Source organism: Nerophis lumbriciformis, linkage group LG01, assembly GCF_033978685.3.
Source record: "Nerophis lumbriciformis linkage group LG01, RoL_Nlum_v2.1, whole genome shotgun sequence".
Taxonomy (NCBI): Eukaryota; Metazoa; Chordata; class Actinopteri; order Syngnathiformes; family Syngnathidae; genus Nerophis; species Nerophis lumbriciformis.
In genome coordinates this window covers 13,448,849-13,473,227 of record NC_084548.2, presented here as the reverse complement: position 1 = coordinate 13,473,227, position 24,379 = coordinate 13,448,849, and the positions used below count along the sequence as shown (strand labels likewise).

Genomic DNA, 24,379 nt, shown 5'->3' with positions numbered 1-24,379 from the left:
ATTGTCCTGTTGGAACACCCAACTGCGCCCAAAATCCAACCTCCGGGCTGAGGATTTTAGGTTGTCCTGAAGAATTTAGAGGTAATCCTCCTTTTTCATTGTCCCATTTACTCTCTGTAAAGCACCAGTTCCATTGTCAGCAAAACAGGCCCAGAGCATAATACTACCACCACCATGCTTAATGGTAGGATTGGTGTTCCTGGGATTAAAGGCCTCACCTTTTCTCCTCCAAACATATTGCTGGGTATTGTGGCCAAACTACTAAATTTTTGTTTCAAATACTTTCTATAGTTCAAAACTTACGGTCATTTAAAAACAGCACTGCACATTATAATGGCGGCTACAGTTTTGATGTTAAAGGTCTAAAAAAATGTATGTAGAACGTGAAAATCTTAATGGGCCGCATGTGGCCCGCGGGTCGTATTTTGCCCAGGTCTGATATAGAGTTATGTATACTATTTCTAAAAAAATACTACAAAAGCTACTTATGAGATACAAACCCTGTTTCCATATGAGTTGGGAAATTGTGTTAGATGTAAATATAAACGGAATACAATGATTTGCAAATCCTTTTCAACCCATATTCAGTTGAATGCACTACAAAGACAACATATTTGATGTTCAAACTCATAAACTTTATTTTTTTTTTTGCAAATAATACTTAACTTAGAATTTCATGGCTACAACACGTGCCAAAGTAGTTGGGAAAGGGTCACCACTGTGTTACATGGCCTTTCCTTTTAACAACACTCAGTAAACATTTGGGAACTGAGGAGACACATTTTTTAAGCTTCTCAGGTGGAATTGTTTCCCATTCTTGCTTGATGTACAGCTTAAGTTGTTCAACAGTCCGGGGGTCTCCGTTGTGGTATTTTAGGCTTCATAATGCCCCACACATGTTCAATGGGAGACAGGTCTGGACTACAGGCAGGCCAGTATAGTACCCACATTCTTTTACTATGAAGCCACATTGATGTAACACGTGACTTGGCATTGTCTTGCTGAAATAAGCAGGGGCGTCCATGGTAACGTTGCTCTGATGGCAACATATGTTGCTCCAAAACCTGTATGTACCTTTGGCGCCTTCACAGATGTGTAAGTTACCCATGTCTTGGGCACTAATGCACCCCCATACCATCACAGATGCTGGCTTTTCAACTTTGCACCTATAACAATCCGGATGGTTCTTTTCCTCTTTGGTCCGGAGGACACGACGTCCACAGTTTCCAAAAACAATTTGAAATGTGGACTCGTCAGACCACAGAACACTTTTCCACTTTGTATCAGTCCATCTTAGATGAGCTCAGGCCCAGCGAAGCCGACGGCGTTTCTGGGTGTTGTTGATAAACGGTTTTCGCCTTGCATAGGAGAGTTTTAACTTGCACTTACAGATGTAGCGACCAACTGTAGTTACTGACAGTGGGTTTCTGAAGTGTTCCTGAGCCCATGTGGTGATATCCTTTACACACTGATGTTGCTTGTTGATGCAGTACAGCCTGAGGGATCGAAGGTCACGGGCTTAGCTGTTTACGTGCAGTGATTTCTCCAGATTCTCGGAACCCTTTGATGATATTACGGACCGTAGATGGTGAAATCCCTAAATTCCTTGCAATAGCTGGTTGAGAAAGGTTTTTCTGAAACTGTTCAACAATTTGCTCACGCATTTGTTGACAAAGTGGTGACCCTCGCCCCATCCTTGTTTGTGAATAACTGAGCATTTCATGGAATCTACTTTTATACCCAATCATGGCACCCACCTGTTCCCAATTTGCCTGTTCACCTGTGGGATGTTCCAAATAAGTGTTTGATGAGCATTCCTCTACTTTATCAGTATTTATTGCCGCCTTTCCCAACTTCTTTGTCACGTGTTGCTGGCATCAAATTCTAAAGTTAATGATTATTTGCAAAAAAAAAATATTTATCAGTTTGAACTTCAAATATGTTGTCTTTGTAGCATATTCAACTGAATATGGGTTGAAAATGATTTGCAAATCATTGTATTCCGTTTATATTTACATCTAACACAATTTCCCAACTCATATGGAAACGGGGTTTGTTTATTAATCAGATTTGTTTTGTTGGATGTGGTTATCAAACATTGTAATCATGTGGCATTTGTGTGTTGCAGTCTCTCTTGCCAGATAAGTAAATACAAACAAACAACGAAAAGGTTTGGTGAACAAAAGTAGTTCCAATGCTAGAAAAGCATTCAAGCTCACCTGCCATGGACGCACCTTCTTCACTAGGCAGCGTCCAGAGTCACAGTCAAGACCTCGATGGAGAGCATGTGCCACGGCATACACCGCCTTGTACACATTGAAGGAGGAGGTGATGTCATACTGCTCCAAAGTGAAGTTGTTTCTGGCCAGACTGTACACGTCCGTGCTGTGCAGACAAACATGGCTGCCAGAACCCGTCTGACTATCACCGCGATGCAGAGAAGCTTCTACAACTTTCCTCTCAAACTCTTGAAAGCCACTAATGTCCGCGGTCTTGATGGAGACGCCGAGCACGGTGCCGATGGTGTGGATCCCGGCGATCCCGGATATGAGAGTGGCGACCGACCAGTCTTCCGTGCCGATCCACACCTTTCCTGTCACATTACGCTCCACCACAAACGGGAAGAAGCCGCTCAGTTTGGACTTACTGGAGAACACCACAATGGTGTTGACCTTGGCCCTCAGTATGCCATCCACCAAGTTCCTCATGGTCCTGACAGTGCCGTCGCTGTAGGACGGGATGACTCCCTGGAAGGCCACGCAGATGTTGTGGTGTGGCGCCAGCTGGGACAGACTCTGCATGCCATCCAGGCCGTAGTCGTTGTCGCTGCCCAGCAGGGCGATCCAGGTCCAGTTGAAATGCACCAGGAGCTGGATCATGGCCTCCACCTGGTTTTTGTCACTGGGAATGGTGCGCAAAAAGGATGGGTAGAGGATCTTGTTGCTCAGTTTTTGGTTTGATGCTTCATAGGAGATCTGTGTTGGCGATAACATACATATTAAGATTAATCTTACTCACAATTTTGCATTTTGATCAATCGTTATTAATTGCAGTAAAGTATTTGCATGCATAATTTGAACTAATTTTAAAAGGAACTATTATGATTTAAATCTACATTTAAATTGCTTCCTTAAGGTCTAGACCAGGGGTGCCAAAGCTGTTTTCATTGAGGGCCATGTTGCATTTATGGCTGCTACCCGAGAGCCGCTCATAACAATGAATATGAATATTTATATATATATATATATATATATATATATATATATATATATATATATATATATATATATATATATATATATATATATATATATATATATAACACTTTCCCAAAGACAACACCCTAAGAAAAGTATTCAACAAGAACAACATTAAATTGAGCTACAGCTGTATGAACAATATACGACAAATTATCTCAAACCACAACAAAACAATTGCAAATGAGCCATCGCCCCCCGGACAGAGCGACTCCAAAACCAACAAAGGCTGCAACTGCCGAAAGAAACCTGATTGCCCTCTCAACGGGGGTGCTTACAAACATCAGTTGTCTACCAATCTAAGGTAACACGCAAGGACATTAACACATCCGACACATATGTAGGATTAACCGAGGGAGAGTTCAAAACCAGATGGAACAATAACAAGGCTTCTTTCAGGAACCAAAACCTGCGGAATACCACAGAACTCAGCAAACACATTTGGGACCTCAAAGACAATAATGTTGAATATTCAATAACATGGCAAATTCTTGCATCCAGCACACCTTACAATAGTGGTAATAAAAGATGCAACCTATGCTTGAAAGAGAAACTGTTTATTATTTACCGTCCAGACCTGTCATCCCTCAACAAGCGCAGCGAAATTGTAACAGCATGCCGCCACAGACGGAAACACCTCCTAGGTAACACATGAGCCAATCACCACGCCCCTACGCCAGCCTGTACCCACCCACTCTGTGCCCTATATAAACCATGGTATGTGAATGCTCCCATTAAAATCTCCTGATGATTGAGGGAACCCCCTCATGAAACAGGCCTGTAGAGATGAAATAGTCTTGTGATTTTTTTTTATTTTTTTTTTCCCCACACATACATATATTGCGCTCTACTACGGTATCGAGCACTATTTTTTGGATAACCTTATTAAGACATATACTCCGCTCCAAATTGACATTTGTTGAGCACTGTACGACAATCAGAAATGGAAAAATTCAACATCGACTACTCCACGAAGAACATTCCCATACCCGCGCAGAATGACTACAAGCTAAGGCTCATAGAAAAGACGGAACACTTCCTAAGAAGGATGCGGTGGAAAGCACATTTTTTCCTCCACCCTGAAACAAAAGGAACGCAAAAGAAAACTTACGGATTCAAATCTACCAAGAACCCACCCACAGTTGAGGAACTAAAGGATTTTGAGAACGACATGCTCAAAATGATACAATCAGTCAAATTCAAGCCAATCCGCAACCCACTCCTCACCAAGCTGAAAAATGACAAGGAGCGCATCAAGAAAGTAAACAACCTCATCATAGCTGCCGATAAAACCACAAACTTCTACAGAATGGACATACCAGAACATCACACCTTACTGGACAGAAGCATCACCAAATCATACAAAAAAGCACAACCCAACACCTTACAGAACATCCACCTGGAAAATAAAAGGATCGCGGCTGAACTGGACATTGAGGACAGGGTGGACGCCACAGCCAACAAGGAAGCCTTCATCACATTGAAGGACCACAAACCCAACTTCGCAAATAACCCAACATGCCGACTAATAAACCCAACTAAATCTGAAATAGGAAAAATCAGCAAAATAATCCTGGACAGAGTCAACACAAAAATCAAGGACAAAACACCACTCAACCAGTGGAGAAATACAGCAGCAGTAATCAAATGGTTCAACAACATCCAAGACAAACAACAGCACAACTTTGTCTCCTTTGATATCGAAGAATTTTACCCTTCCATCACGCAAGACCTACTGACTCAAGCACTAGACTTCGCCTCAGACTACGACTCAATCACAGGCAACGAAAGAAACATCATCATCCACGCAAAAAACTCCATCCTCATCCACAACAGTACACCATGGCAAAAAAAGAACAATGCAACATTTGACGTCACTATGGGAAGTTTTGACGGAGCAGAAACGTGTGAACTCGTTGGGAGTTTCCTCCTCTCCCAGCTCGCTAGCCTCAATCTGAACCTTGGTATTTACCGTGATGACGGACTGGCAGTGTGTCGCGCCTCGCCAAGGAGCAGCGAGAATACCAAGAAGCGCATATGCCAAATTTTCAAAGAGAACGGCCTACGGATCACGATTGAAGCCAACAAACCGTCAACTTCCTTGACGTCACTTTCAACCTGAGAAATAACAGCTACCAACCATTCACGAAACCCAACACAACACTCCAATACGTGCACCATGACAGCAACCACCCACCCACCACCACGAAAAGAATACCTACCGGAATTAATAAAAGGCTATCGATGCTGTCATCTAGCAAAGCTGAATTTGACCAAGCAACCCCCCCGTACCAAAAAGCCCTTGATGAAAGCGGATACAATTTCACCCTCACCTATGAACCCACGCCAGGAAACCAACCAAAAAAGAACAGAAAACGAAACGACATCATCTGGTACAACCCCCCATACAGCAAAAACGTCTCAACTAACATTGGACACAAATTCCTCAATCTGATTGACAAACACTTTCCCAAAGACAACACCCTAAGAAAAGTATTCAACAAGAACAACATTAAATTGAGCTACAGCTGTATGAACAATATACGACAAATTATCTCAAACCACAACAAAACAATTGCAAATGAGCCGTCGGCCCCCGGACAGAGCGACTCCAAAACCAACAAAGGCTGCAACTGCCGAAAGAAACCTGATTGCCTTCTCAACGGGGGGTGCTTACAAACATCAGTTGTCTACCAATCTAAGGTAACACGCAAGGACATGAACACATCCGACACATATGTAGGATTAACCGAGGGAGAGTTCAAAACCAGATGGAACAATCACAAGGCTTCTTTCAGGAACCAAAACCTGCGGAATACCACAGAACTCAGCAAACACATTTGGGACCTCAAAGACAATAATGTTGAATATTCAATAACATGGCAAATTCTTGCATCCAGCACACCTTACAATAGTGGTAATAAAAGATGCAACCTATGCTTGAAAGAGAAACTGTTTATTATTTACCGTCCAGACCTGTCATCCCTCAACAAGCGCAGCGAAATTGTAACAGCATGCCGCCACAGACGGAAACACCTCCTAGGTAACACATGAGCCAATCACCACGCCCCTATGCCAGCCTGTACCCACCCACTCTGTGCCCTATATAAACCATGGTATGTGAATGCTCCCATTAAAATCTCCTGATGATTGAGGGAACTCCCTCATGAAACAGGCCTGTAGAGATGAAATAGTCTTGTGATTTTTTTTCCCACACATACATATATATATATATATATATATATATATATATATATATATATATATATATATATATATATATATATATATATATATATATATATATATATATATATATATATATATATATATATATATCAGTGACGTGCGGTGAGGTTGATGGCTGGTGAGGCACTGACTTCATCACAGTCAGATTTACAAACATATGAACCCTAAAGAGTATCTTATTCACCATTTGATTGGCAGCAGTTAACGGGTTATGTTTAAAAGCTCATACCAGCATTCTTCCCTGCTTGGCACTCAGCATCAAGGGTTGGAATTGGGGGTTAAATCACCAAAAATTATTCCCGGGCGCGGCGCCGCTGCTGCCCACTGCTCCCCTCACCTCCCAGGGGGTGAACAAGGGGATGAGTCAAATGCAGAGGACAAATTTCATTACACCTAGTGTGTGTGTGACAATCATTAATACTTTAATTTAACTTTAATTTTACACATACAAACTGAAAAGCACATTTAATTAAAAAAAAACGTTATTATGGTCTTACCTTTACTTATAAATGAAGTCCATGCACCGCTGTTGTGCTGGATTAATGCACCCCCGCCGTAGATTGCACCCCCTGACGGGAGTGTTATATCAACTAAAGCCCTCACATAAACTTTCCACGTGCAAGATTGAATCTATTTAAAAAAGTGTAACCGAGGGTTTATAAATGTCGCCTATACTGTATGAAACTACAAAATAACAAACACTGAGGCTCCAGTTTACACGAGGACCACTTTATTTACCTTCTTTCAAAAACCTCCGCGCCACTCCAACGTGTCATCACTTCCACTCTTAGCGCCTTCAAAATAAGAGCTCAAGGCATATACTGTATAACAGCGCATAACAGGAACTTAACATCACAAAGAGGAAAGCCCATAAAAATAGGTTACAAAAGTTATTTAATAAGAAGCCAAAAAGTGCAAAAACAATAATGTTCGTGTTGGAGGAGTTGTGAATTAGGTACACCTGCAGTGTGCAGGTGTACCTAATGTTGTGGCCCTGCAGTCATTCACAACTCCTCCAACACGAACATTATTGTTTTTGCACTTTTTGGCTTCTTATGAAATAACTTTTTAAAATAGATTCAATCTTGCACGTGGAAAGTTTAAGTGTGGGCTTTAGTTGATACGACACTCCCGTCAGGGGGTGCATTCTATGGCGGGGGTGCAGGAGGCGGGATTACTGCGAGCCTCAGCCAGTGTGTCTTTTGCAGCCGTTTATGATTTTACATTTTTTTTCTTTCCATGATGGCAGTATATATATATATATATATATATATATATATATATATTCAAAGAACTCCGGCTTATTAGTGATTCCCAGAGCCCAAAAAAAGTCTGCGGGCTATAAAGCGTTTTCTATTCGGGCTCCAGTACTATGGAATGCCCTCCCGGTAACAGTTAGAGATGCTACCTCAGTAGAAGCATTAAAGTCCCATCTTAAAACTCATTTGTATACTCTAGCCTTTAAATAGACCCCCCTTTTAGACCAGTTGATCTGCCGTTTCTTTTCTTTTCTCCTCTGCTCCCCTCTCCCTTGTGGAGGGGGGGCACAGGTCCAGTGGCCATGGATGAAGTGCTGGCTGTCCAGAGTCGGGACCCGGGGTGGACCGCTCGCCTGTGCATCGGTTGGGAACATCTCTGCGCTGCTGACCCGTCTCCGCTCGGGATGGTTTCCTGCTGGCCCCACTATGGACTGGACTCTTACTATTATGTTGGATCCACTATGGACTGGACTCTCACAATATTATGTCAGACCCACTCGACATCCATTGCATTCGGTCTCCCCTAGAGGGGCGGGGGGGGGGTTACCCACATATGCGGTCCTCCAAGGTTTCTCATAGTCATTCACATCGACGTCCCACTGGGGTGAGTTTTTCCTTGCCCCTATGTGGGCTCTGTACCGATCGTTGTGGCTTGTGCAGCCCTTTGAGACACTTGTGATTTAGGGCTATATAAATAAACATTGATTGATGTATATCAATAGTTCTCATTCAATGTGTTGATTGATTATTGATGATTATTTACATTGTAGATTGTCACTGAAGGCATCAAAATTTAAATAGGTGAAAACATGTTTTATATTCTAGTTTCTTCCAAATAGCCACTCTTTGCTCTGATTACTGCTTTGCACACTCCTGGCATTCTCTCGATGAGCTTCAGGAGGTAGTCACCTGAAAGGGTATTCATTTCACAGGTGTCATAGTTTTGATGCCTTCAGTGACAATCTACAATGTAAATAGTCATGACAATGAAGAAAACACATTGAAATGAGAAGGTGTGTCTAAACGTATGGCCTGTACTGTATATACACACACATTTTAATGTATAATCAACTTATATTATTACACAATTGCCTATGCAGTTGATGCATTTTTAACGTACTGAATTGATGGATGACTTACTTTGAAATCATAAATCAGGATGACTAGCAGATATTAAATTTTTTTTTTTTTTTTTTTAACAAAAAATGTTTGGAATAATGTAACATACCGGTAATGTTGTTTGCATGATCAGGTAACATCAAAGTTTGTGCAATTTTTCTGTCAAAATTGAAAGAACTCATTTTTTTTGGCGATGTGGCAGGCCAAATCTAGCCCCCGGGCCTTGAGTTTGATACATGTGGTCTAGATAGGCCGTGAGCGCCCCTTAGAGCAGTGGTTCTCAAATGGGGGTACGCGTACCCCTGGGGGTACTTGAAGGTATGCCAAGGGGTACGTGAGATTTTTTTTTAAATATTGTAAAAATAGCAACAATTCAAAAATCCTTTATAAATATATTTATTGAATAATACTTCTACAAAATATGAATGTAAAATCATAAACTGAACATCAAATCCATCCATCCATCCATTTTCTACCGCTTATTCCCTTTGGGGTCGCGGGGGGCGCTGGAGCCTATCTCAGCTACAATCGGGCGGAAGGCGGGGTACACCCTGGAAAAGTCGCCACCTCATCGCAGGGCCAACACAGATAGACAGACAACATTCACACTCACATTCACACACTAGGGACCATTTAGTGTTGCCAATCAACTTATCCCTAGGTGCAATCACGGGGAGAATCAAGTAGGCTATTCCATTCATTACAATGCAACATTGCAACAATGCAATATTCAGTGTTGACAGCTAGATTTTTTGTGGACATGTTCCATAAATATTGATGTTAAAGATTTCTTTTTTTGTGAAGAAATGTTTAGAATTAAGTTCATGAATCCAGATGGATCTCTATTACAATCCCCAAAAAGGGCACTTTAAGTTGATGATTACTTCTATGTGCAGAAATCTTTATTTATAATTGAATCACTTGTTTATTTTTCAACAAGTTTTTAATTATTTTTATATCTTTTTTTCCAAATAGTTCAAGAAAGACCACTACAAATGAGCAATATTTTGCACTGTTATACAATTTAATAAATCAGAAACTGATGACATAGTGCTGTATTTTACTTCTTTATCTCTTTTTTTCAACCAAAAATGCTTTGCTTTGATTAGGGGGTACTTGAATTAAAAACATTTTCACAGGTGGTACATCACTGAAAAAAGGTTGAGAACCACTGCCTTCAGGGACGTGCACATGATTATAGAGGGGCAGGGGCTCAAAGTCACAAAAGGGCAGGCCTTTTTTTTTGGGTCCTTTACACCAGTGGTCCCCAACCTTTTTGTAGCTGCGGACCGGTCAACGCTTGAAAATTTGTCCCGCGGACCGGGGGAGGGGTGATTATTATTATTTTATTTTTTTATAAAGAAATACAATCATGTGTGCTTACGGATTGTATCCCTGCAGACTGTATTGGTATACATTGATATATAGTCTATATATTGTGTTTTTATGTTGATTTGATTAAAAAAAATAAAAATAAAAATAAAAAAAACTTCTTTTTTTTTCTTCTGCGGCCCGGAATTGGTCCGTGGACCAGTGGTTGGGGACCACTGCTTTACACAATATGGAAATTCATGTAAAATTAAATTTGCTAATAGGAAGCTAACTACTTAGCTGTGTGTCCTTTGTAGGTAAAAGTGATTACCATTTCTTTTGTGTCAACAAATTATTGTCATAATGTTTATAGGCTTGGAAGACATGAAAAGCGTCAAAACACTGGTTTATTATTAGGCTATTTATTGTTAAAGATAAGCACTTTAATATTGAACATTGAACAGTGCAACATGAACTTAGAAAAAAAATACAAAAATAAATATAGTTAGTAGTAGTTAAATATAGCCACTCTCCAAGCAGACTTGCTGTACTTTTCTTCATTAAGAAAAAAACGACAGCTGAAGCAGAACACACCATCCTTGTCTGGTGAGTATTCCAACCACGGCCTAGTGTTATACCAGTTTCTTTGAAATGATCGTCCATCTGCATTTTTGGGACATCTAAGTACAGGTTGACATGGTCCTCTATCAACACACATTTTGACATAGCTGGCATTACATTTTAGATCAAAAGCTTGTTGGTGGGCAGGATCTGTAGGATACTTTAACGGTGCGATATTTGATAAGACCTCTTCTCCTACATCACTTGTAGCTCCTTCAACGTCCCCCTCATCTATGGCTTCCTCTGCAGTAGTATCATCTGCCTCCCTTCCTGTGGATTCTTCCTCCCCAACATTTACCGGGATTTCTATGGCTTCCTCTGTGTCAGGAGTTGCATCTAAAGCCTCTTTTCTCTCAGGTGTTGCTTCTACACTCTCCTCCTCCTCTCTCTCAGGTGTTCCTTCTAAGGTCTCTGCCCCTCTCTCAGGTGTGACACTTTCTGAGGTCTGTGGTCTTTCTTGAATTCTGGTGCTAGTACTTGGTTTTAGCCATGCATTAAGAGGTCTGCTACCCTTAGCTGCTTCCTGGCGTTCCTTCTCCTTCCTTTTCTGTATCCTTTCTTTTTTTGGCATTGTGCTGCAGGCATAATCAACATGAATCAAGTTTAAATACAGATGGTAATATTCCTAACAGATAACCTACATCTTATATCCCCAGAATGCTGAAATTATTATTATTAATAATAATAATTATTATTATTTATATCATTATTATCATTATCATCATTCTTCTTATTGTTATTGTTATTATTATCATTATTATCATTATTATCATTATTATCATTATTATCATTATTATTATTATTATTTTGTTAACCCACACAGTAATAGCAAAGTCACAATAAACTTTATATTTAAACCTCTACTGTGAGAGAAATGTGATCCGCCGTAAACACAGTGCATTTTATTTTTAAAATTAACCCGGTGTTTTATTTTGTATTTTGTACACTACTTCCTGACCCGCACGATCCGCTCTGCTCTGTGCGGAATTGATGTGCCGTGCTCAATTGATGCGCCGTGCTCCGACGTCCGGCAAAAACAGAAGCTGAGACATTGATAATAGAATAATACAGCGTTTTTCTGAAATATTACCCATATTAGATGCTGAATAAGTCGACGGCGACTAGACCATAACTCACAGGTTCAAGTTGCTCCACTGTCACGTCTCCTCAGGGGCGCAGTTGGCTCTCTCTCCTCTCACTTACTCACTTACTTACTCACTCGCCCTCTCTCTCTCTCTCTCTGGCGGAAGCGGCAGGCTCAAACAACCCGGTATTACAAGAAAACGTGGAGTTTTTGTACCGCTGGTTTTTTTTACATCCCTGACAGGAATTTATTAATGTTGTTTAAAGAAAAAAACAAAACAAAAAAAAACACACACACACACAGGCAGAGGGCACTTTTTAAGACGAGGCAAAAAAGGGCAGGGGCTCAAGCACCCATAGGGCCCTATGTGTGCACGTGCCTGACTGCCTTAGAGGGCCACCGAAAATGTCTGTTTATCAAGTGTGGTCCGAATGGGCTGCAGTTGTAATACACTTTTCCACCACTTGTGGCAGTAATAATAATCTCAAAGACATGCACCTAGGGATAAGTTGATTGGCAACACTAAATGGTCCCTAGTGTGTGAATGTGAGTGTGAATGTTGTCTGTCTATCTGTGTTGGCCCTGCGATGAGGTGGCGACTTGTCCAGGGTGTACCCGACCTTCCGCCCGAATGCAGCTGAGATAGGCTCCAGCACCCCCCCGCGACCCCAAAAGGGACTAACGGTAGAAAATGGATGGATGGAAGTCTGGAGCTAAATTCATAGAGACGTTTCTGAAGCGCAGAAATTTTGACTGAAGTAGTGAGTTAATTTTATTGACAATTTAAATATAAACATATTTAGTATTATTTATCACTAGGGATGTCCGATAATGGCTTTTTGCTGATATCCGATATTCCAATATTGTCCAACTCTTTAATTACCAATACCGATATCAACCGATACCGATATCAACCGATATATACAGTCGTGGAATTAACACATTATTATGCCTAAATTGGACAACCACGTATGGTGAAGATAAGGTACTTTTTAAAAAAATTAATAAAATAAGATAAATAAATTAAAAATATTTTCTTGAATAAAAAAGAATGTAAAACAATATAAAAACAGTTACATAGAAACTAGTAATTAATGAAAATGAGCAAAATTAACTGTTAAAGGTTAGTACTATTAGTGGACCAGCAGCACGCACAATCATGTGTGCTTACGGACTGTATCCCTTGCAGACTGTATTGATATATATTGATATATAATGTAGGAACCAGAATATTAATAACAGAAAGAAACAACCCTTTTGTGTGAATGAGTGTAAATGGGGGAGGGAGGTTTTTTGGGTTGGTGCACTAATTGTAAGTGTATCTTGTGTTTTTTATGTTGATTTAATTCAAAAAAAAAAAAATGAAAAAAAAAAAAAAAAGATACCGATAATAAAAAAAACGATACCGATAATTTCCGATATTACATTTTAACGCATATCTATCACCAATCTAGTTTATTTATTTTAGCACAAACTAATTGTATGTAAATTTATTTTTTGTCAGTTATTTAAGAGTCCCTCCTTAAGCAGTATATTTGGTTGATACTTGTTTTTCTAATCAGCCTGACCTAAGCCTAAGGTTTATGTGTTAAATGAATCATAATATTTGTGATTACCACATGGTATCATATAATTTGACAAGGTTGTAAACTGTATAAGTGGGTTACAAAGAATTATTGAATATGATTAAAATCAAGAGTAGTATTACTAATTGAGTGTAAATATTGGGGTGGCATGGCGTAGTGGGTAGAGCGGCCGTGCCAGAAACCTGCGAGTTGTGGGTTCGCTCCCCGCCTCTTACCATCCAAATCGCTGCCATTGTGTCCTTGGGCAGGACATTTCACCCTTGCCCCCGGTGCCGCTCACACTGGTGAATGAATGATGAATGATAGGTGGTGGTTGGAGGGGCCGTAGGCACAAACTTGCAGCCACGCGTCCGTCAGTCTACCCCAGGGCAGCTGTGGCTATGAAAGTAGCTTACCACCACCAGGTGTGAATGAATGATGGGTTCTCACTTCTCTGTGAAGTGCTTTGAGTGTCTAGAAAAGCGCTATATAAATCTAATCCATTATTATTATTATTATTATTATTTGAGTGGCCCCTCGGTGGTCTGATAATATGTATTGGATATGCTTTGGTGTAGATTTTGCGTACATTTTGCTCCATGCGGCCACATTTATAACCCGTTTTTTGAATCTGTATGCAAGATGTTTGTTTCTGGAGGCATTTCAAGATTGCAAATGAAATCAATTCACTTTTGCACAATAATCCAATTTATTAAGACACAAGTGTGTATGAATGTGCATGCATACATTGGGTTTGTATATAGAGCAGAATATTTGCATAAATTACCGCAACGTTCAAGTTAATTTCCTTAAATCACCATCATTTTTCATGACCTTGAGTATTTTCCATAGGATTTTAGGCTTAATAGTTACACTGTACTCCAGTGTTTTTCAACCACTGTGCCGCGGCACACTAGTGTGCCGTGAGACACAGTCTGATGTGCCGTGGGTAATTATCTAATTTCACCTATTTGGGTTAAAAATATTTTTTGCAAACCAGTACCGTATTTTTCGGACTATAAGTCGCAGTTTTTTTCATAGTTTGGCCGGGGGTGCGACTTATATGTGAAATTATTAACACATTACCGTAAAATATAAAATAATATTATTTAGCTCATTCACGTAAGAGACTAGACGTATAAGATTTCATCGGATTTAGCGATTAGGAGTGACAGATTGTTTGGTAAACGTATAGCATGTTTTATATGTTATAGTTATTTGAATGACTCTTACCATAATATGTTACGTTAACATACCAGGCACGTTCTCAGTTGGTTATTTATGCCTCATATAACGTACACTTATTCAGCCTGTTGTTCACTATTCTTTATTTATTTTAAATTGCCTTTCAAATGTCTATTCTTGGTGTTGGGTTTTATCAAATAAATTTCCCCCCAAAAATGCGACTTATGCTCCAGTGCGACTTATATATGTTTTTTTTCCTTCTTTATTATGCATTTTCGGCCGGTGCAACTTATACTCCGGAGCGATTTATACTCCAAAAAATACGGTAATTATAGTCTGCAAATTATGTGTTGTTGTTGAGTGTCGGTGCTGCCTAGAGCTCGGCGGAGTAACCGTGTAATACTCTTTCATATGGTGGCAGCCGGTAGCTAATTGCTTTGTAGATGTCGGAAACATAGGGAGGCAGTGTGCAGGTAAAAAGGTATCTAATGCTTAAACCAAAAATAAACAAAAGATGAGTGCCCCTAAGAAAAGGCATTGAAGCTTAGGGAAAGCTATGCAGAACGAAACTAAAACTGAACTGGCGACAAAGTAAACAAAAACAGAATGCTGGACGACAGCAAAGACTTACTGCGTGTGGAGCAGATGGCGTCCACAAAGTACATCCGTGCATGACATGACAATCAACACCAAAATAGGAGCGCAAGAGAAGAACTAAAACACCACACACACCGAAAAACTCAAAATAAGTCACGGCGGGATGTGACAGGTCGTGACAGTAGACCTACTTTGAGACAAGTGCTATAGTGATGCATGGTTGGTTATGGTTATGGTTTGAATTCATATCCGACAATTGCGACAACAACTTTTTACTGTCAACTGAGTTTCGTTTTTTAACGATTTCTGCTGGTGGTGTGCCTCCGGATTTTTTCAACGCAAAAAATGTGCCTTGGCTCAAAAAAGGTTGAAAAACACTGCTGTACTCAACATTTTGACTTACTTGTGGTATGAGATAAGCGCCCAGCAGAGCAGCTGGAGTGAAAGATTTGCTGCTGCTGTCCGGTCCAATCACAGCAACAGTTTCCGTCTTCTGTGTCGCCATCCTAGATGCAGTGGAGCCTTGGTACTGTTCCTCCAGGATGTCCAGTGTGGCCAGTACACTGGCTGGTACTGAACATATGTCATACATCTGGTAGCCCAGTGTGACCCCTGGTAGGAGGGAGTTCAGGACTCCACTCTTGTTGTTGACTTCTTCCACCGCAAATCTCATGGCTTGCATCATATGGAAGCCATGCTTGTTGAGTCGGCCTCTAAAATCAAATCACAAATTAAATAGAATTAAATTAAATTAACAATGCACCATTAGTAGTGTCGAAGTAGTGGTGGTTTACAAACAGCTGATAGAGATTTTGATACATTTTGAATTCAACATTTGAAATCCCCAAAGAATCAAATCAAATGAAATATGTATCTGATTTGTGGATGTTGTTAATTAAATTCAAATAAACTTACTCATGGCATGGACCAAAAGCAGGCACACCAGCACTTGGCTAGTTCACTGCTCACTGTACATATCCTACGAAGTCAGACCTACACTGTTTCAATGTCCATTTCTCAGATGATGCAATTGTTGATGACTGAAGTGCTGATATCAACCAAACCTAACCCCCCCGCCCCAACCCCCTCCACATCCCGGATTAATGTAAATAATTAAATGTATATATTCTGATGATTAACTTGTGTGATGACTGTATTATGCTGATAGTATATATCTGTACCATGAATTGATTAACGTGGACCCCGACTTAAACAAGTTGAAAACCTTATTCGGGTGTTACCATTTAGTGGTCAATTGTACGGAATATGTACTGTACTGTGCAATCTACTAATAAAAGTCTCAATCAATCAATCAATGGCTCACTAAATCTAAAATAAACAATCCTGTACAGACCTATGTGGGATTTATTATATATATATATATATATATATATATATATATATATATATATATATATATATATATATATATATATATATATATATATATACACGGGAGCATTAAAAAGAACGAACAATGAAATAAAATCCATTAAATTAAATTAATTAAAGCTCAAATTATTACACAATGTCTGTTAGTAGTGTAGGAGCCGTAGTTGGTAATAATCAACTAATCCAGTTTTTGCAACAATTAGATTTTAACATTTCAAATCCCCAAAGATATAAAAATTTTAAAAAAAAAAATACTAGTTTTAGTAAAATATGCATCTGACTTGTGGATGTTGCTACTTAAATTAAAATAAACGTACTTATTGCATTGGCCCTAAGCAGGCAAAACGGCACTTGGCACATTAAATATAACACAAACAATCGCCACAGTATGTTTGACCTATGTGGGATTTATTAGATTATATACGGAGCATTAAAAATAGTAAACAGTTAAATAATACTTCAAATTTAAATTAATTAAAGTTGAAATAATTACACAATGTTTGTTAGTAGTACAGTAGCAGTAGTGGTTTATAATCGACTGATCCAGATTTTGCAACGATTTGAATTTAACCTTTTTGCCTAAACATTATGAAATTAAGCAATTATAAAGTAAAATACCAATGATTGTCACACACACACTAGGTGTGGTGACATTTTTCCTCTGCATTTGACCCATCACCCTTGTTCACCCCCTGGGAGGTGAGGGGAGCAGTGGGCAGCAGCAGTGGCCGTGCCCGGGAATAATTTTGGTGATTTAAAACCCAATTCCAACCCTTGATGCTGAGTGCCAAGCAGGGAGGTAACTGGTCCCATTTTTATAGTCTTTGGTATGACTCGGCCGGGGTTTGAACTCACAACCTACCGATCTTAGGGCGGACACTCTAACCACTATAAACATTATGAAAGACATGACGATTGAATTCCAACCCGTAAATAAACATAAATAGAAGTCCGCTTTCAGCGGAGCCAATGGGAGGTCCTCTATCCCGCCCATAAAACCCAATAAAAAAACATCCAAAAACGGCTACCAATACTCCGTTTAAATTTTGTGACTTGAATATTAACCAAATATTAGTCATAAGCGCTAATGCAGACAAAGTATTTATAGCGACGCCGTGATCACTAGTTTGTGTGCATATGTTTACGTCATCGAGTGTTAACCTGTTTCCTCGCTTCCCTGCTCGTGGAAGTTTATAGTTGATCAAAATTCATGCCTCTCACCTTGATAGTAGAAAGACGAGGATGTAAGCCGACATGTTGGTACACTTTGGCAACCACTTTAGACCCGAAAATGGCGAGAACTACACAAAAAGACGCTTGATTATGAATCATCCTTCTTCTGAATGGGAATATATGAACATCCTAGCAGTCGACATCCTAATGACAGCAGACATTGTACAGTAAGTGATGTTTTATTACGTTTTTTGGCTCTCACAAAGTCTGCAGTGAGTAATAATCAGTGATGTTGATGAAAGAAAAGAGCAAATGTCGTGATGCATTTTTAAAATGAATGCTTAAATTAGAATACGTAAATATTAAATGTTGTTATAAATGTGCTTGTTACTACATTACCTATATGCTTACAGCATGTACATAAAAACGTAATAGTGGTGTTTGGATGTTTTTTAAGGGCTTTATAGGCAGAATAGAGCAGCTCCCATAGACTTAATTGTAAGCGGACTTTTGATCGCATTTATTTACTATTTAGAATGCTTTTTTTTTTTTTAAATACATCCGTCGTCATTAGAGATGTCCGATAAATGCTTTAAAATGTAATATCCGAAATTATCGGTATCGTTTTTTTTATTATCGGTATCGTTTTTTCTTTTTTTTTCTTTTTTTTTTATTAAATCAACATAAAAAACACAAGATACACTTACAATTAGTGCACCAACCCAAAAAAAACTCCCTATCCCATTCACACTCATTCACACAAAAGGGTTGTTTCTTTCTGTTATTAATATTCTGGTTCCCACATTATTAGAGATGTCCGATAATATCGGCCTGCCGATATTATCGACCGATAAATGCTTTAAAATGTAATATCGGAAATTATCGGCATCGTTTTTTTTGTTTTTTTTATTAAATCAACATAAAAAACACAAGATACACTTACAATTAGTGCACCAACCCAAAAAACATTCCTCCCCCATTTACACTCATTCACACTCATTCACACAAAAGGGTTGTTTCTTTCTGTTATTAATATTCTGGTTCCTACATTATATATCAATATATATCAATACAGTCTGCAAGGGATACAGTCCGTAAGCACACATGATTGTGCGTGCTGCTGGTCCACTAATAGTACTAACCTCTAACAGTTGATTTTACTAATTTTCATTAATTACTAGTTTCTATGTAACTGTTTTTATATTGTTTTACTTTCTTTTTTATTCAAGAAAATGTTTTTAATTTATTTATCTTATTTTATTTTATTAATTTTTTTTAAAAGTACCTTATCTTCACCATACCTGGTTGTCCAAATTAGGCATAATTATGTGTTAATTCCATGACTGTATATATCGGTTGATATCGGTATCGGTTGATATCGGTATCGGTAATTAAAGAGTTGGACAATATCGGAATATCGGATATCGGCAAAAAGCCATTATCGGACATCCCTATACATTATATATATCAATATATATCAATACAATCTGCAAGGGATACCGTCCGTAAGCACACATGATTGTGCGTGCTGCTGGTCCACTAATAGTACTAACCTTTAACAGTTAATTTTACTCATTTTCATTAATTACTACTTTCTAGGTAACTGTTTTTATATTGTTTTACTTTCTTTTTTATTCAAGAAAATGTTTTTAATTTATTTATCTTATTTTATTTTATTAATTTTAAAAAAAAAAGGACCTTATCATCACCATACCTGGTTGTCCAAATTAGGCATAATAATGTGTTATTTCCACGACTGTATATATCGGTATTGGTTGATATTGGTATCGGTAATTAAAGAGTTGGACAATATTGGAATATCGGATATCGGCAAAAAGCCATTATCGGACATCCCTAGTCGTCATGTATTTCATAATGATTGTGAACAATAGGCAAAATTCCAAAAAATTGCAGTTCCCCTTTAAAATTTGGGATCCTCAAAGATATACAAATAAAATAAAATTAACAATGTAATATTAGTAGTGTAGGAGTAGTAGTGGGTTACAAACGGCTGATCCAGATTTTGCAACAATTTGAATTCCACATTTGAAATCGCCCCCAAATCAAAATAAAATAAAATAAAATAAAATTAAATTAAATTAAATTAAATTAAATTAAATTAAAATGAGTTTTTATAAAATATGCATCTGATCTGGGGATGTTGTTGTTTACAAAACTTACATATTACATGGACCTAAAGCAGGCAAACCGACACTTGGCCCATTGGTGTAGTGAAGAGGGAAAAGCCCAGCTATGGAGAAGTCCCCTTGCAGATGTAATCCTTCTCCCTGGGAGATATAGTCCAGTTGTCCATCAGACACATGCAGCACCAAGCCACAGAAGAACAAATACAGAGTTGTCATGTCTCCAGCAGTACACACAAGACTGCTGGGCAAGTTCCACTCCACTCATGAAACATACGAGGAGTGTAGATTTTAAAGGTTGCAAGTGACGTACATTTGCATGTCTCATTTGTTTGCGTGACTTTGTTTTCCATGTGGAAGAAAACATTTCACATAATAACAGGGTGAAAATGTCATTTCTGTCCACTGAAAAGCAGCTTTACATTGATTATTTACATGTTGTATGTCTACTTGAAATTATTATCTTAGTGTTTTCAATTCAATACAATGATTCAAATGATAAAAATTTTTGCATTGCGGTTGATAGATGAAGCTTCCCCTTTCGAATATGCTTTTTGTTTGGATAAACAATTTGACTCCCACCTGTCCCTCATGCCACAATTTTTTTCTTTTCATCCATTACGTTATAACCACACCATCAAGTATGCAAATGTGCATGCAAACTGTTTCTAATGGCATGAATTGATGGATAGGATTTGCACTTTGCGTGCTGTTGCAATTCCAAGTAAACTGTAACACATTAAAAAAAACATTTTGGGTTCACTTTTGATGGTTGGAATTTTTTTTTCTCCTCACTCTGTTTTAATAACTTAACACACTAATTTGTCCAAACCAAAATCTGAATCATAACAAATATTAATTAAATCGTAAAACATTTGCTCACTAAATAGGCTGGCTTAAAAACACTAAAACCACATAAATGAGCCATTAAAAAAAAATAAAAAAATTTACCAGTCGGGTCCATTTTGAAACTGCTAAAATCATGCATAAAGTAAACAAAACCAAGTTTTTCATTAAGACAGGAGAATACATAGGAAAACATACTAATAACAAGTTGTATCATATGGAATAAACCTATGGAAGGAAGAAAGGGAACTCAACAATGAATCAATGTGAGGCAGTTTGAGAAACAATATATGGTGTTGAAAAGGTAATCTTAATGATTTAGTTTATTTTAGAAGATGCATCCAAGGCTACTATAAAGTGCATTGCATGTTTAAAGTTTTACAATTCACCAGGAGTAGGAAGAAGCAGAGTTTATTTATTCCACTTCGTCTCCGTGTCATCGTGAGAAGTTTGTTCACTCATGTGTTCAACATGTGCCAGTTTACTACTTATCAATATTTCAAGATGTACGGTGCATATGGAAGAAGCAAAAGGCTGAGAACTTTTTTCGAAATAATTCATTCTGAATCAAATCATGTATTATTATATACAAGTATTATAATGGTATACTATGTTTGTATTTATCCATTAGACATTGTTGAATTCTTAATTTTGAAAAAAAATCATTGCCACAATCATGGTTGAAGCATGCTTGTAAATGTTCTCACTTTTAATACACCCTTATTATTAATGCACGAAATGGCGTCTTCACAGATGTGTAAGTTACCCATGTCTTGGGCACTAACACACCCCCATACCATCACAGATGCTGGCTTTTCAACTTTGCGCCTATAACAATCCGTATGGTTCTTTTCCTCTTTGGTCCGGAGGACACGACGTCCACAGTTTCCAAAAACAATTTGAAATGTGGACTCGTCAGACCACAGAACACTTTTCCACTTTGTATCAGTCCATCTTAGATGAGCTCAGGCCCAGCGAAGCTGACGGCGTTTCTGGGTGTTGTTGATAAACGGTTTTCGCCTTGCATAGGAGAGTTTTAACTTGCACTTACAGATGTAGCGACCAACTGTAGTTACTGACAGTGGGTTTCTGAAGTGTTCCTGAGCCCATGTGGTGATATCCTTTACACACTGATGTCGCTTGTTGATGCAGTACAGCCTGAGGGATTGAAGGTCACAGGGCTTAGCTGCTTACGTGCAGTGATTTCTCCAGATTCTCTGAACCCTTTGATGATATTACGGACCGTAGATGGTGAAATCCCTAAATTCCTTGCAATAGCTGGTTGAGAAAGGTTTTTCTTAAACTGTTCAACAATTTGCTCACGCATTTGTTGACAAAGTGGTGACCCTCGCCCCATCCTTGTTTGTGAATGACTGAGCATTTCATGGAATCTACTTTTATACCCAATCATGGCACCCATCTGTTCTCAATTTGCCTGTTCACCTGTGGGATGTTCCAAATAAGTGTTTGATGAGCATTCCTCAACTTTATCAGTATTTATTGCCACCTTTCCCAACTTATTTGTCACGTGTTGCTGGCATAAAATTCTAAAGTTAATGATTATTTGCAAAAAAAAAATTTTTGTATCAGTTTGAACATCAAATATGTTGTCTTTGTAGCATATTCAACTGAATATGGGTTGGAAATTATTTGCAAATCATTGTATTCCGTTTACATTTACATCTAACACAATTTCCCAACTCATATGGAAACAGGGTTTGTACTTCTTTTTTAAAAAAAATTTAAATTTTAAATTTTTGTTTGTTATTTTTTATTTTTAACCTTCACTTTAACCTTTATTTATAACATTCAACATTTACATACAATAAAAAACAACAATCAAAACAAGTACAGAAACAGTACAAAAACAGTACAAAACAGCGCCAAGGGGTTTGTAAACTCAATAAAGCAACTAAAGAAGAATGCAAAAAAAAAAAAAATATATATATATATATATATATATATATATATATATATATATATATATATATATATATACAGTACATATCGTTTTCACAGCTTTTTGGTTAGAAGTAGAGAGTATTTTAATGTAGAGTTCTAAATATTTTTTAATGCCACAAAAAACAGGTCGGGTATTAAGAAACTTACATTTATGAATATAAAACTTAGCCAATAGTATAATGAGGTTGCAACTTACTTACTTTTTTTTTTTTAAACCTTTATTTATAAATTTCAACCTTTACAAACAGTTGAGAAATAATAATCAAAGTACAAAAACAGTACAAAAACAGTACAAAACAGCGCCAGGGGATTGTAAATTTAAAGTAACTAAAATAGAATGCAAAATATATATGTATAACCAACAAAGTGCAAAGCCATAGGCTCGCTCAATTTCAAACTTACTTACTTCTTTCTATTTTTTTTTTTTTATAAACCTTTATTTATAAATTTCAACATTTACAAACAGTTGAAAATAATAATCAAAGTAAGTACAAAAACAGTACAAAACAGTACAAAAACAATAAAAAAAACAGCGCCAGGGGGTTGTAAATTCAAAGTAACTAAAATAGAATGCAATATATATATATATATATATATATATATATATATATATATATATATATATATATATATATATATATATATATAAACGGGTCGGGTATTGAGAAACTTACATTTATGAATACAAAACTTAGCCAATAGTATAATGAGGTTGCAACTTACTTACTTTTTTTTTTTTAACCTTTATTCATAAATTTCAACCTTTACAAACAGTTGAGAAATAATAATCGAAGTAAGTACAAAAACAGTACAAAACAGCGCCAGGGGGTTGTAAATTTAAAGTAAGTAAAATAGAATGCAAAATATATGTATATAACAAACAAAGTGCAAAGCCATAGGCTCACTCAATTTCAAACTTACTCACATATTTTTATTTATTTAAAACGTTTTTTTTTGATAAACCTTTATTTATAAATTTCAACATTTACAAACAGTTGAAAATAATACTCAAAGTAAGTACAAAAACAGTACAAAACAGTACAAAAACAGTAAAACTGCAGCAGGAGGTTGTAAATTCAAAGTAACTCAAACAGAATTTTTTATATATATATATATATATATATATATATATATATATATATATATATATATATACATATATATATATATATATATATATATATATATATATATATATATATATATATATATATATATATATATATATAACAAACAAAGTACAAAGCCATAGGCTCACAGTTCTAAATCTTTTTTAAAGGCACAAAAAACAGGTCGGTAATTGAGAAACTTACATTTATTAATACAAAACTTAGCCAATAGTATAATGAGGTTGCAACTTACTTACTTTTTTTTTTTTAACCTTTATTCATAAATTTCAACCTTTACAAACAGTTGAGAAATAATAATCAAAGTAAGTACAAAAACAGTACAAAAAACAGTACAAAACAGCTCCAGGGGGTTGTAAATTTAAAGTAACTAAAATAGAATGCTAAATATATACAGTATATATAACAAACAAAGTGCAAAGCCATAGGCTCACTCAATTTCAAACTTACTTACCGGTACTTCTTTTTTTTAAATAAACCTTTATTTA

At 37.4% G+C, this 24,379-nt stretch overlaps 1 protein-coding gene across 1 annotated transcript in view; it reads right to left on the bottom strand.

The window, feature by feature from the left end:
- The window catches only part of tas1r1 (taste receptor, type 1, member 1), a 31,449-nt gene extending 11,274 nt beyond the window's left edge, over nucleotides 1–20,175 (bottom strand). Inside the window, exons 1-3 of the mRNA XM_061977017.1 lie at nucleotides 19,994–20,175; nucleotides 15,651–15,960; nucleotides 2,220–2,975 (exon numbers count right to left, since the gene is read on the bottom strand). Of these exons, the coding sequence (XP_061833001.1) occupies nucleotides 2,220–2,975; nucleotides 15,651–15,960; nucleotides 19,994–20,175 (1,248 nt within the window). The remainder of the gene's footprint in view (nucleotides 1–2,219; nucleotides 2,976–15,650; nucleotides 15,961–19,993) is intronic.
- Nucleotides 20,176–24,379: the final 4,204 nt, after the last annotated feature.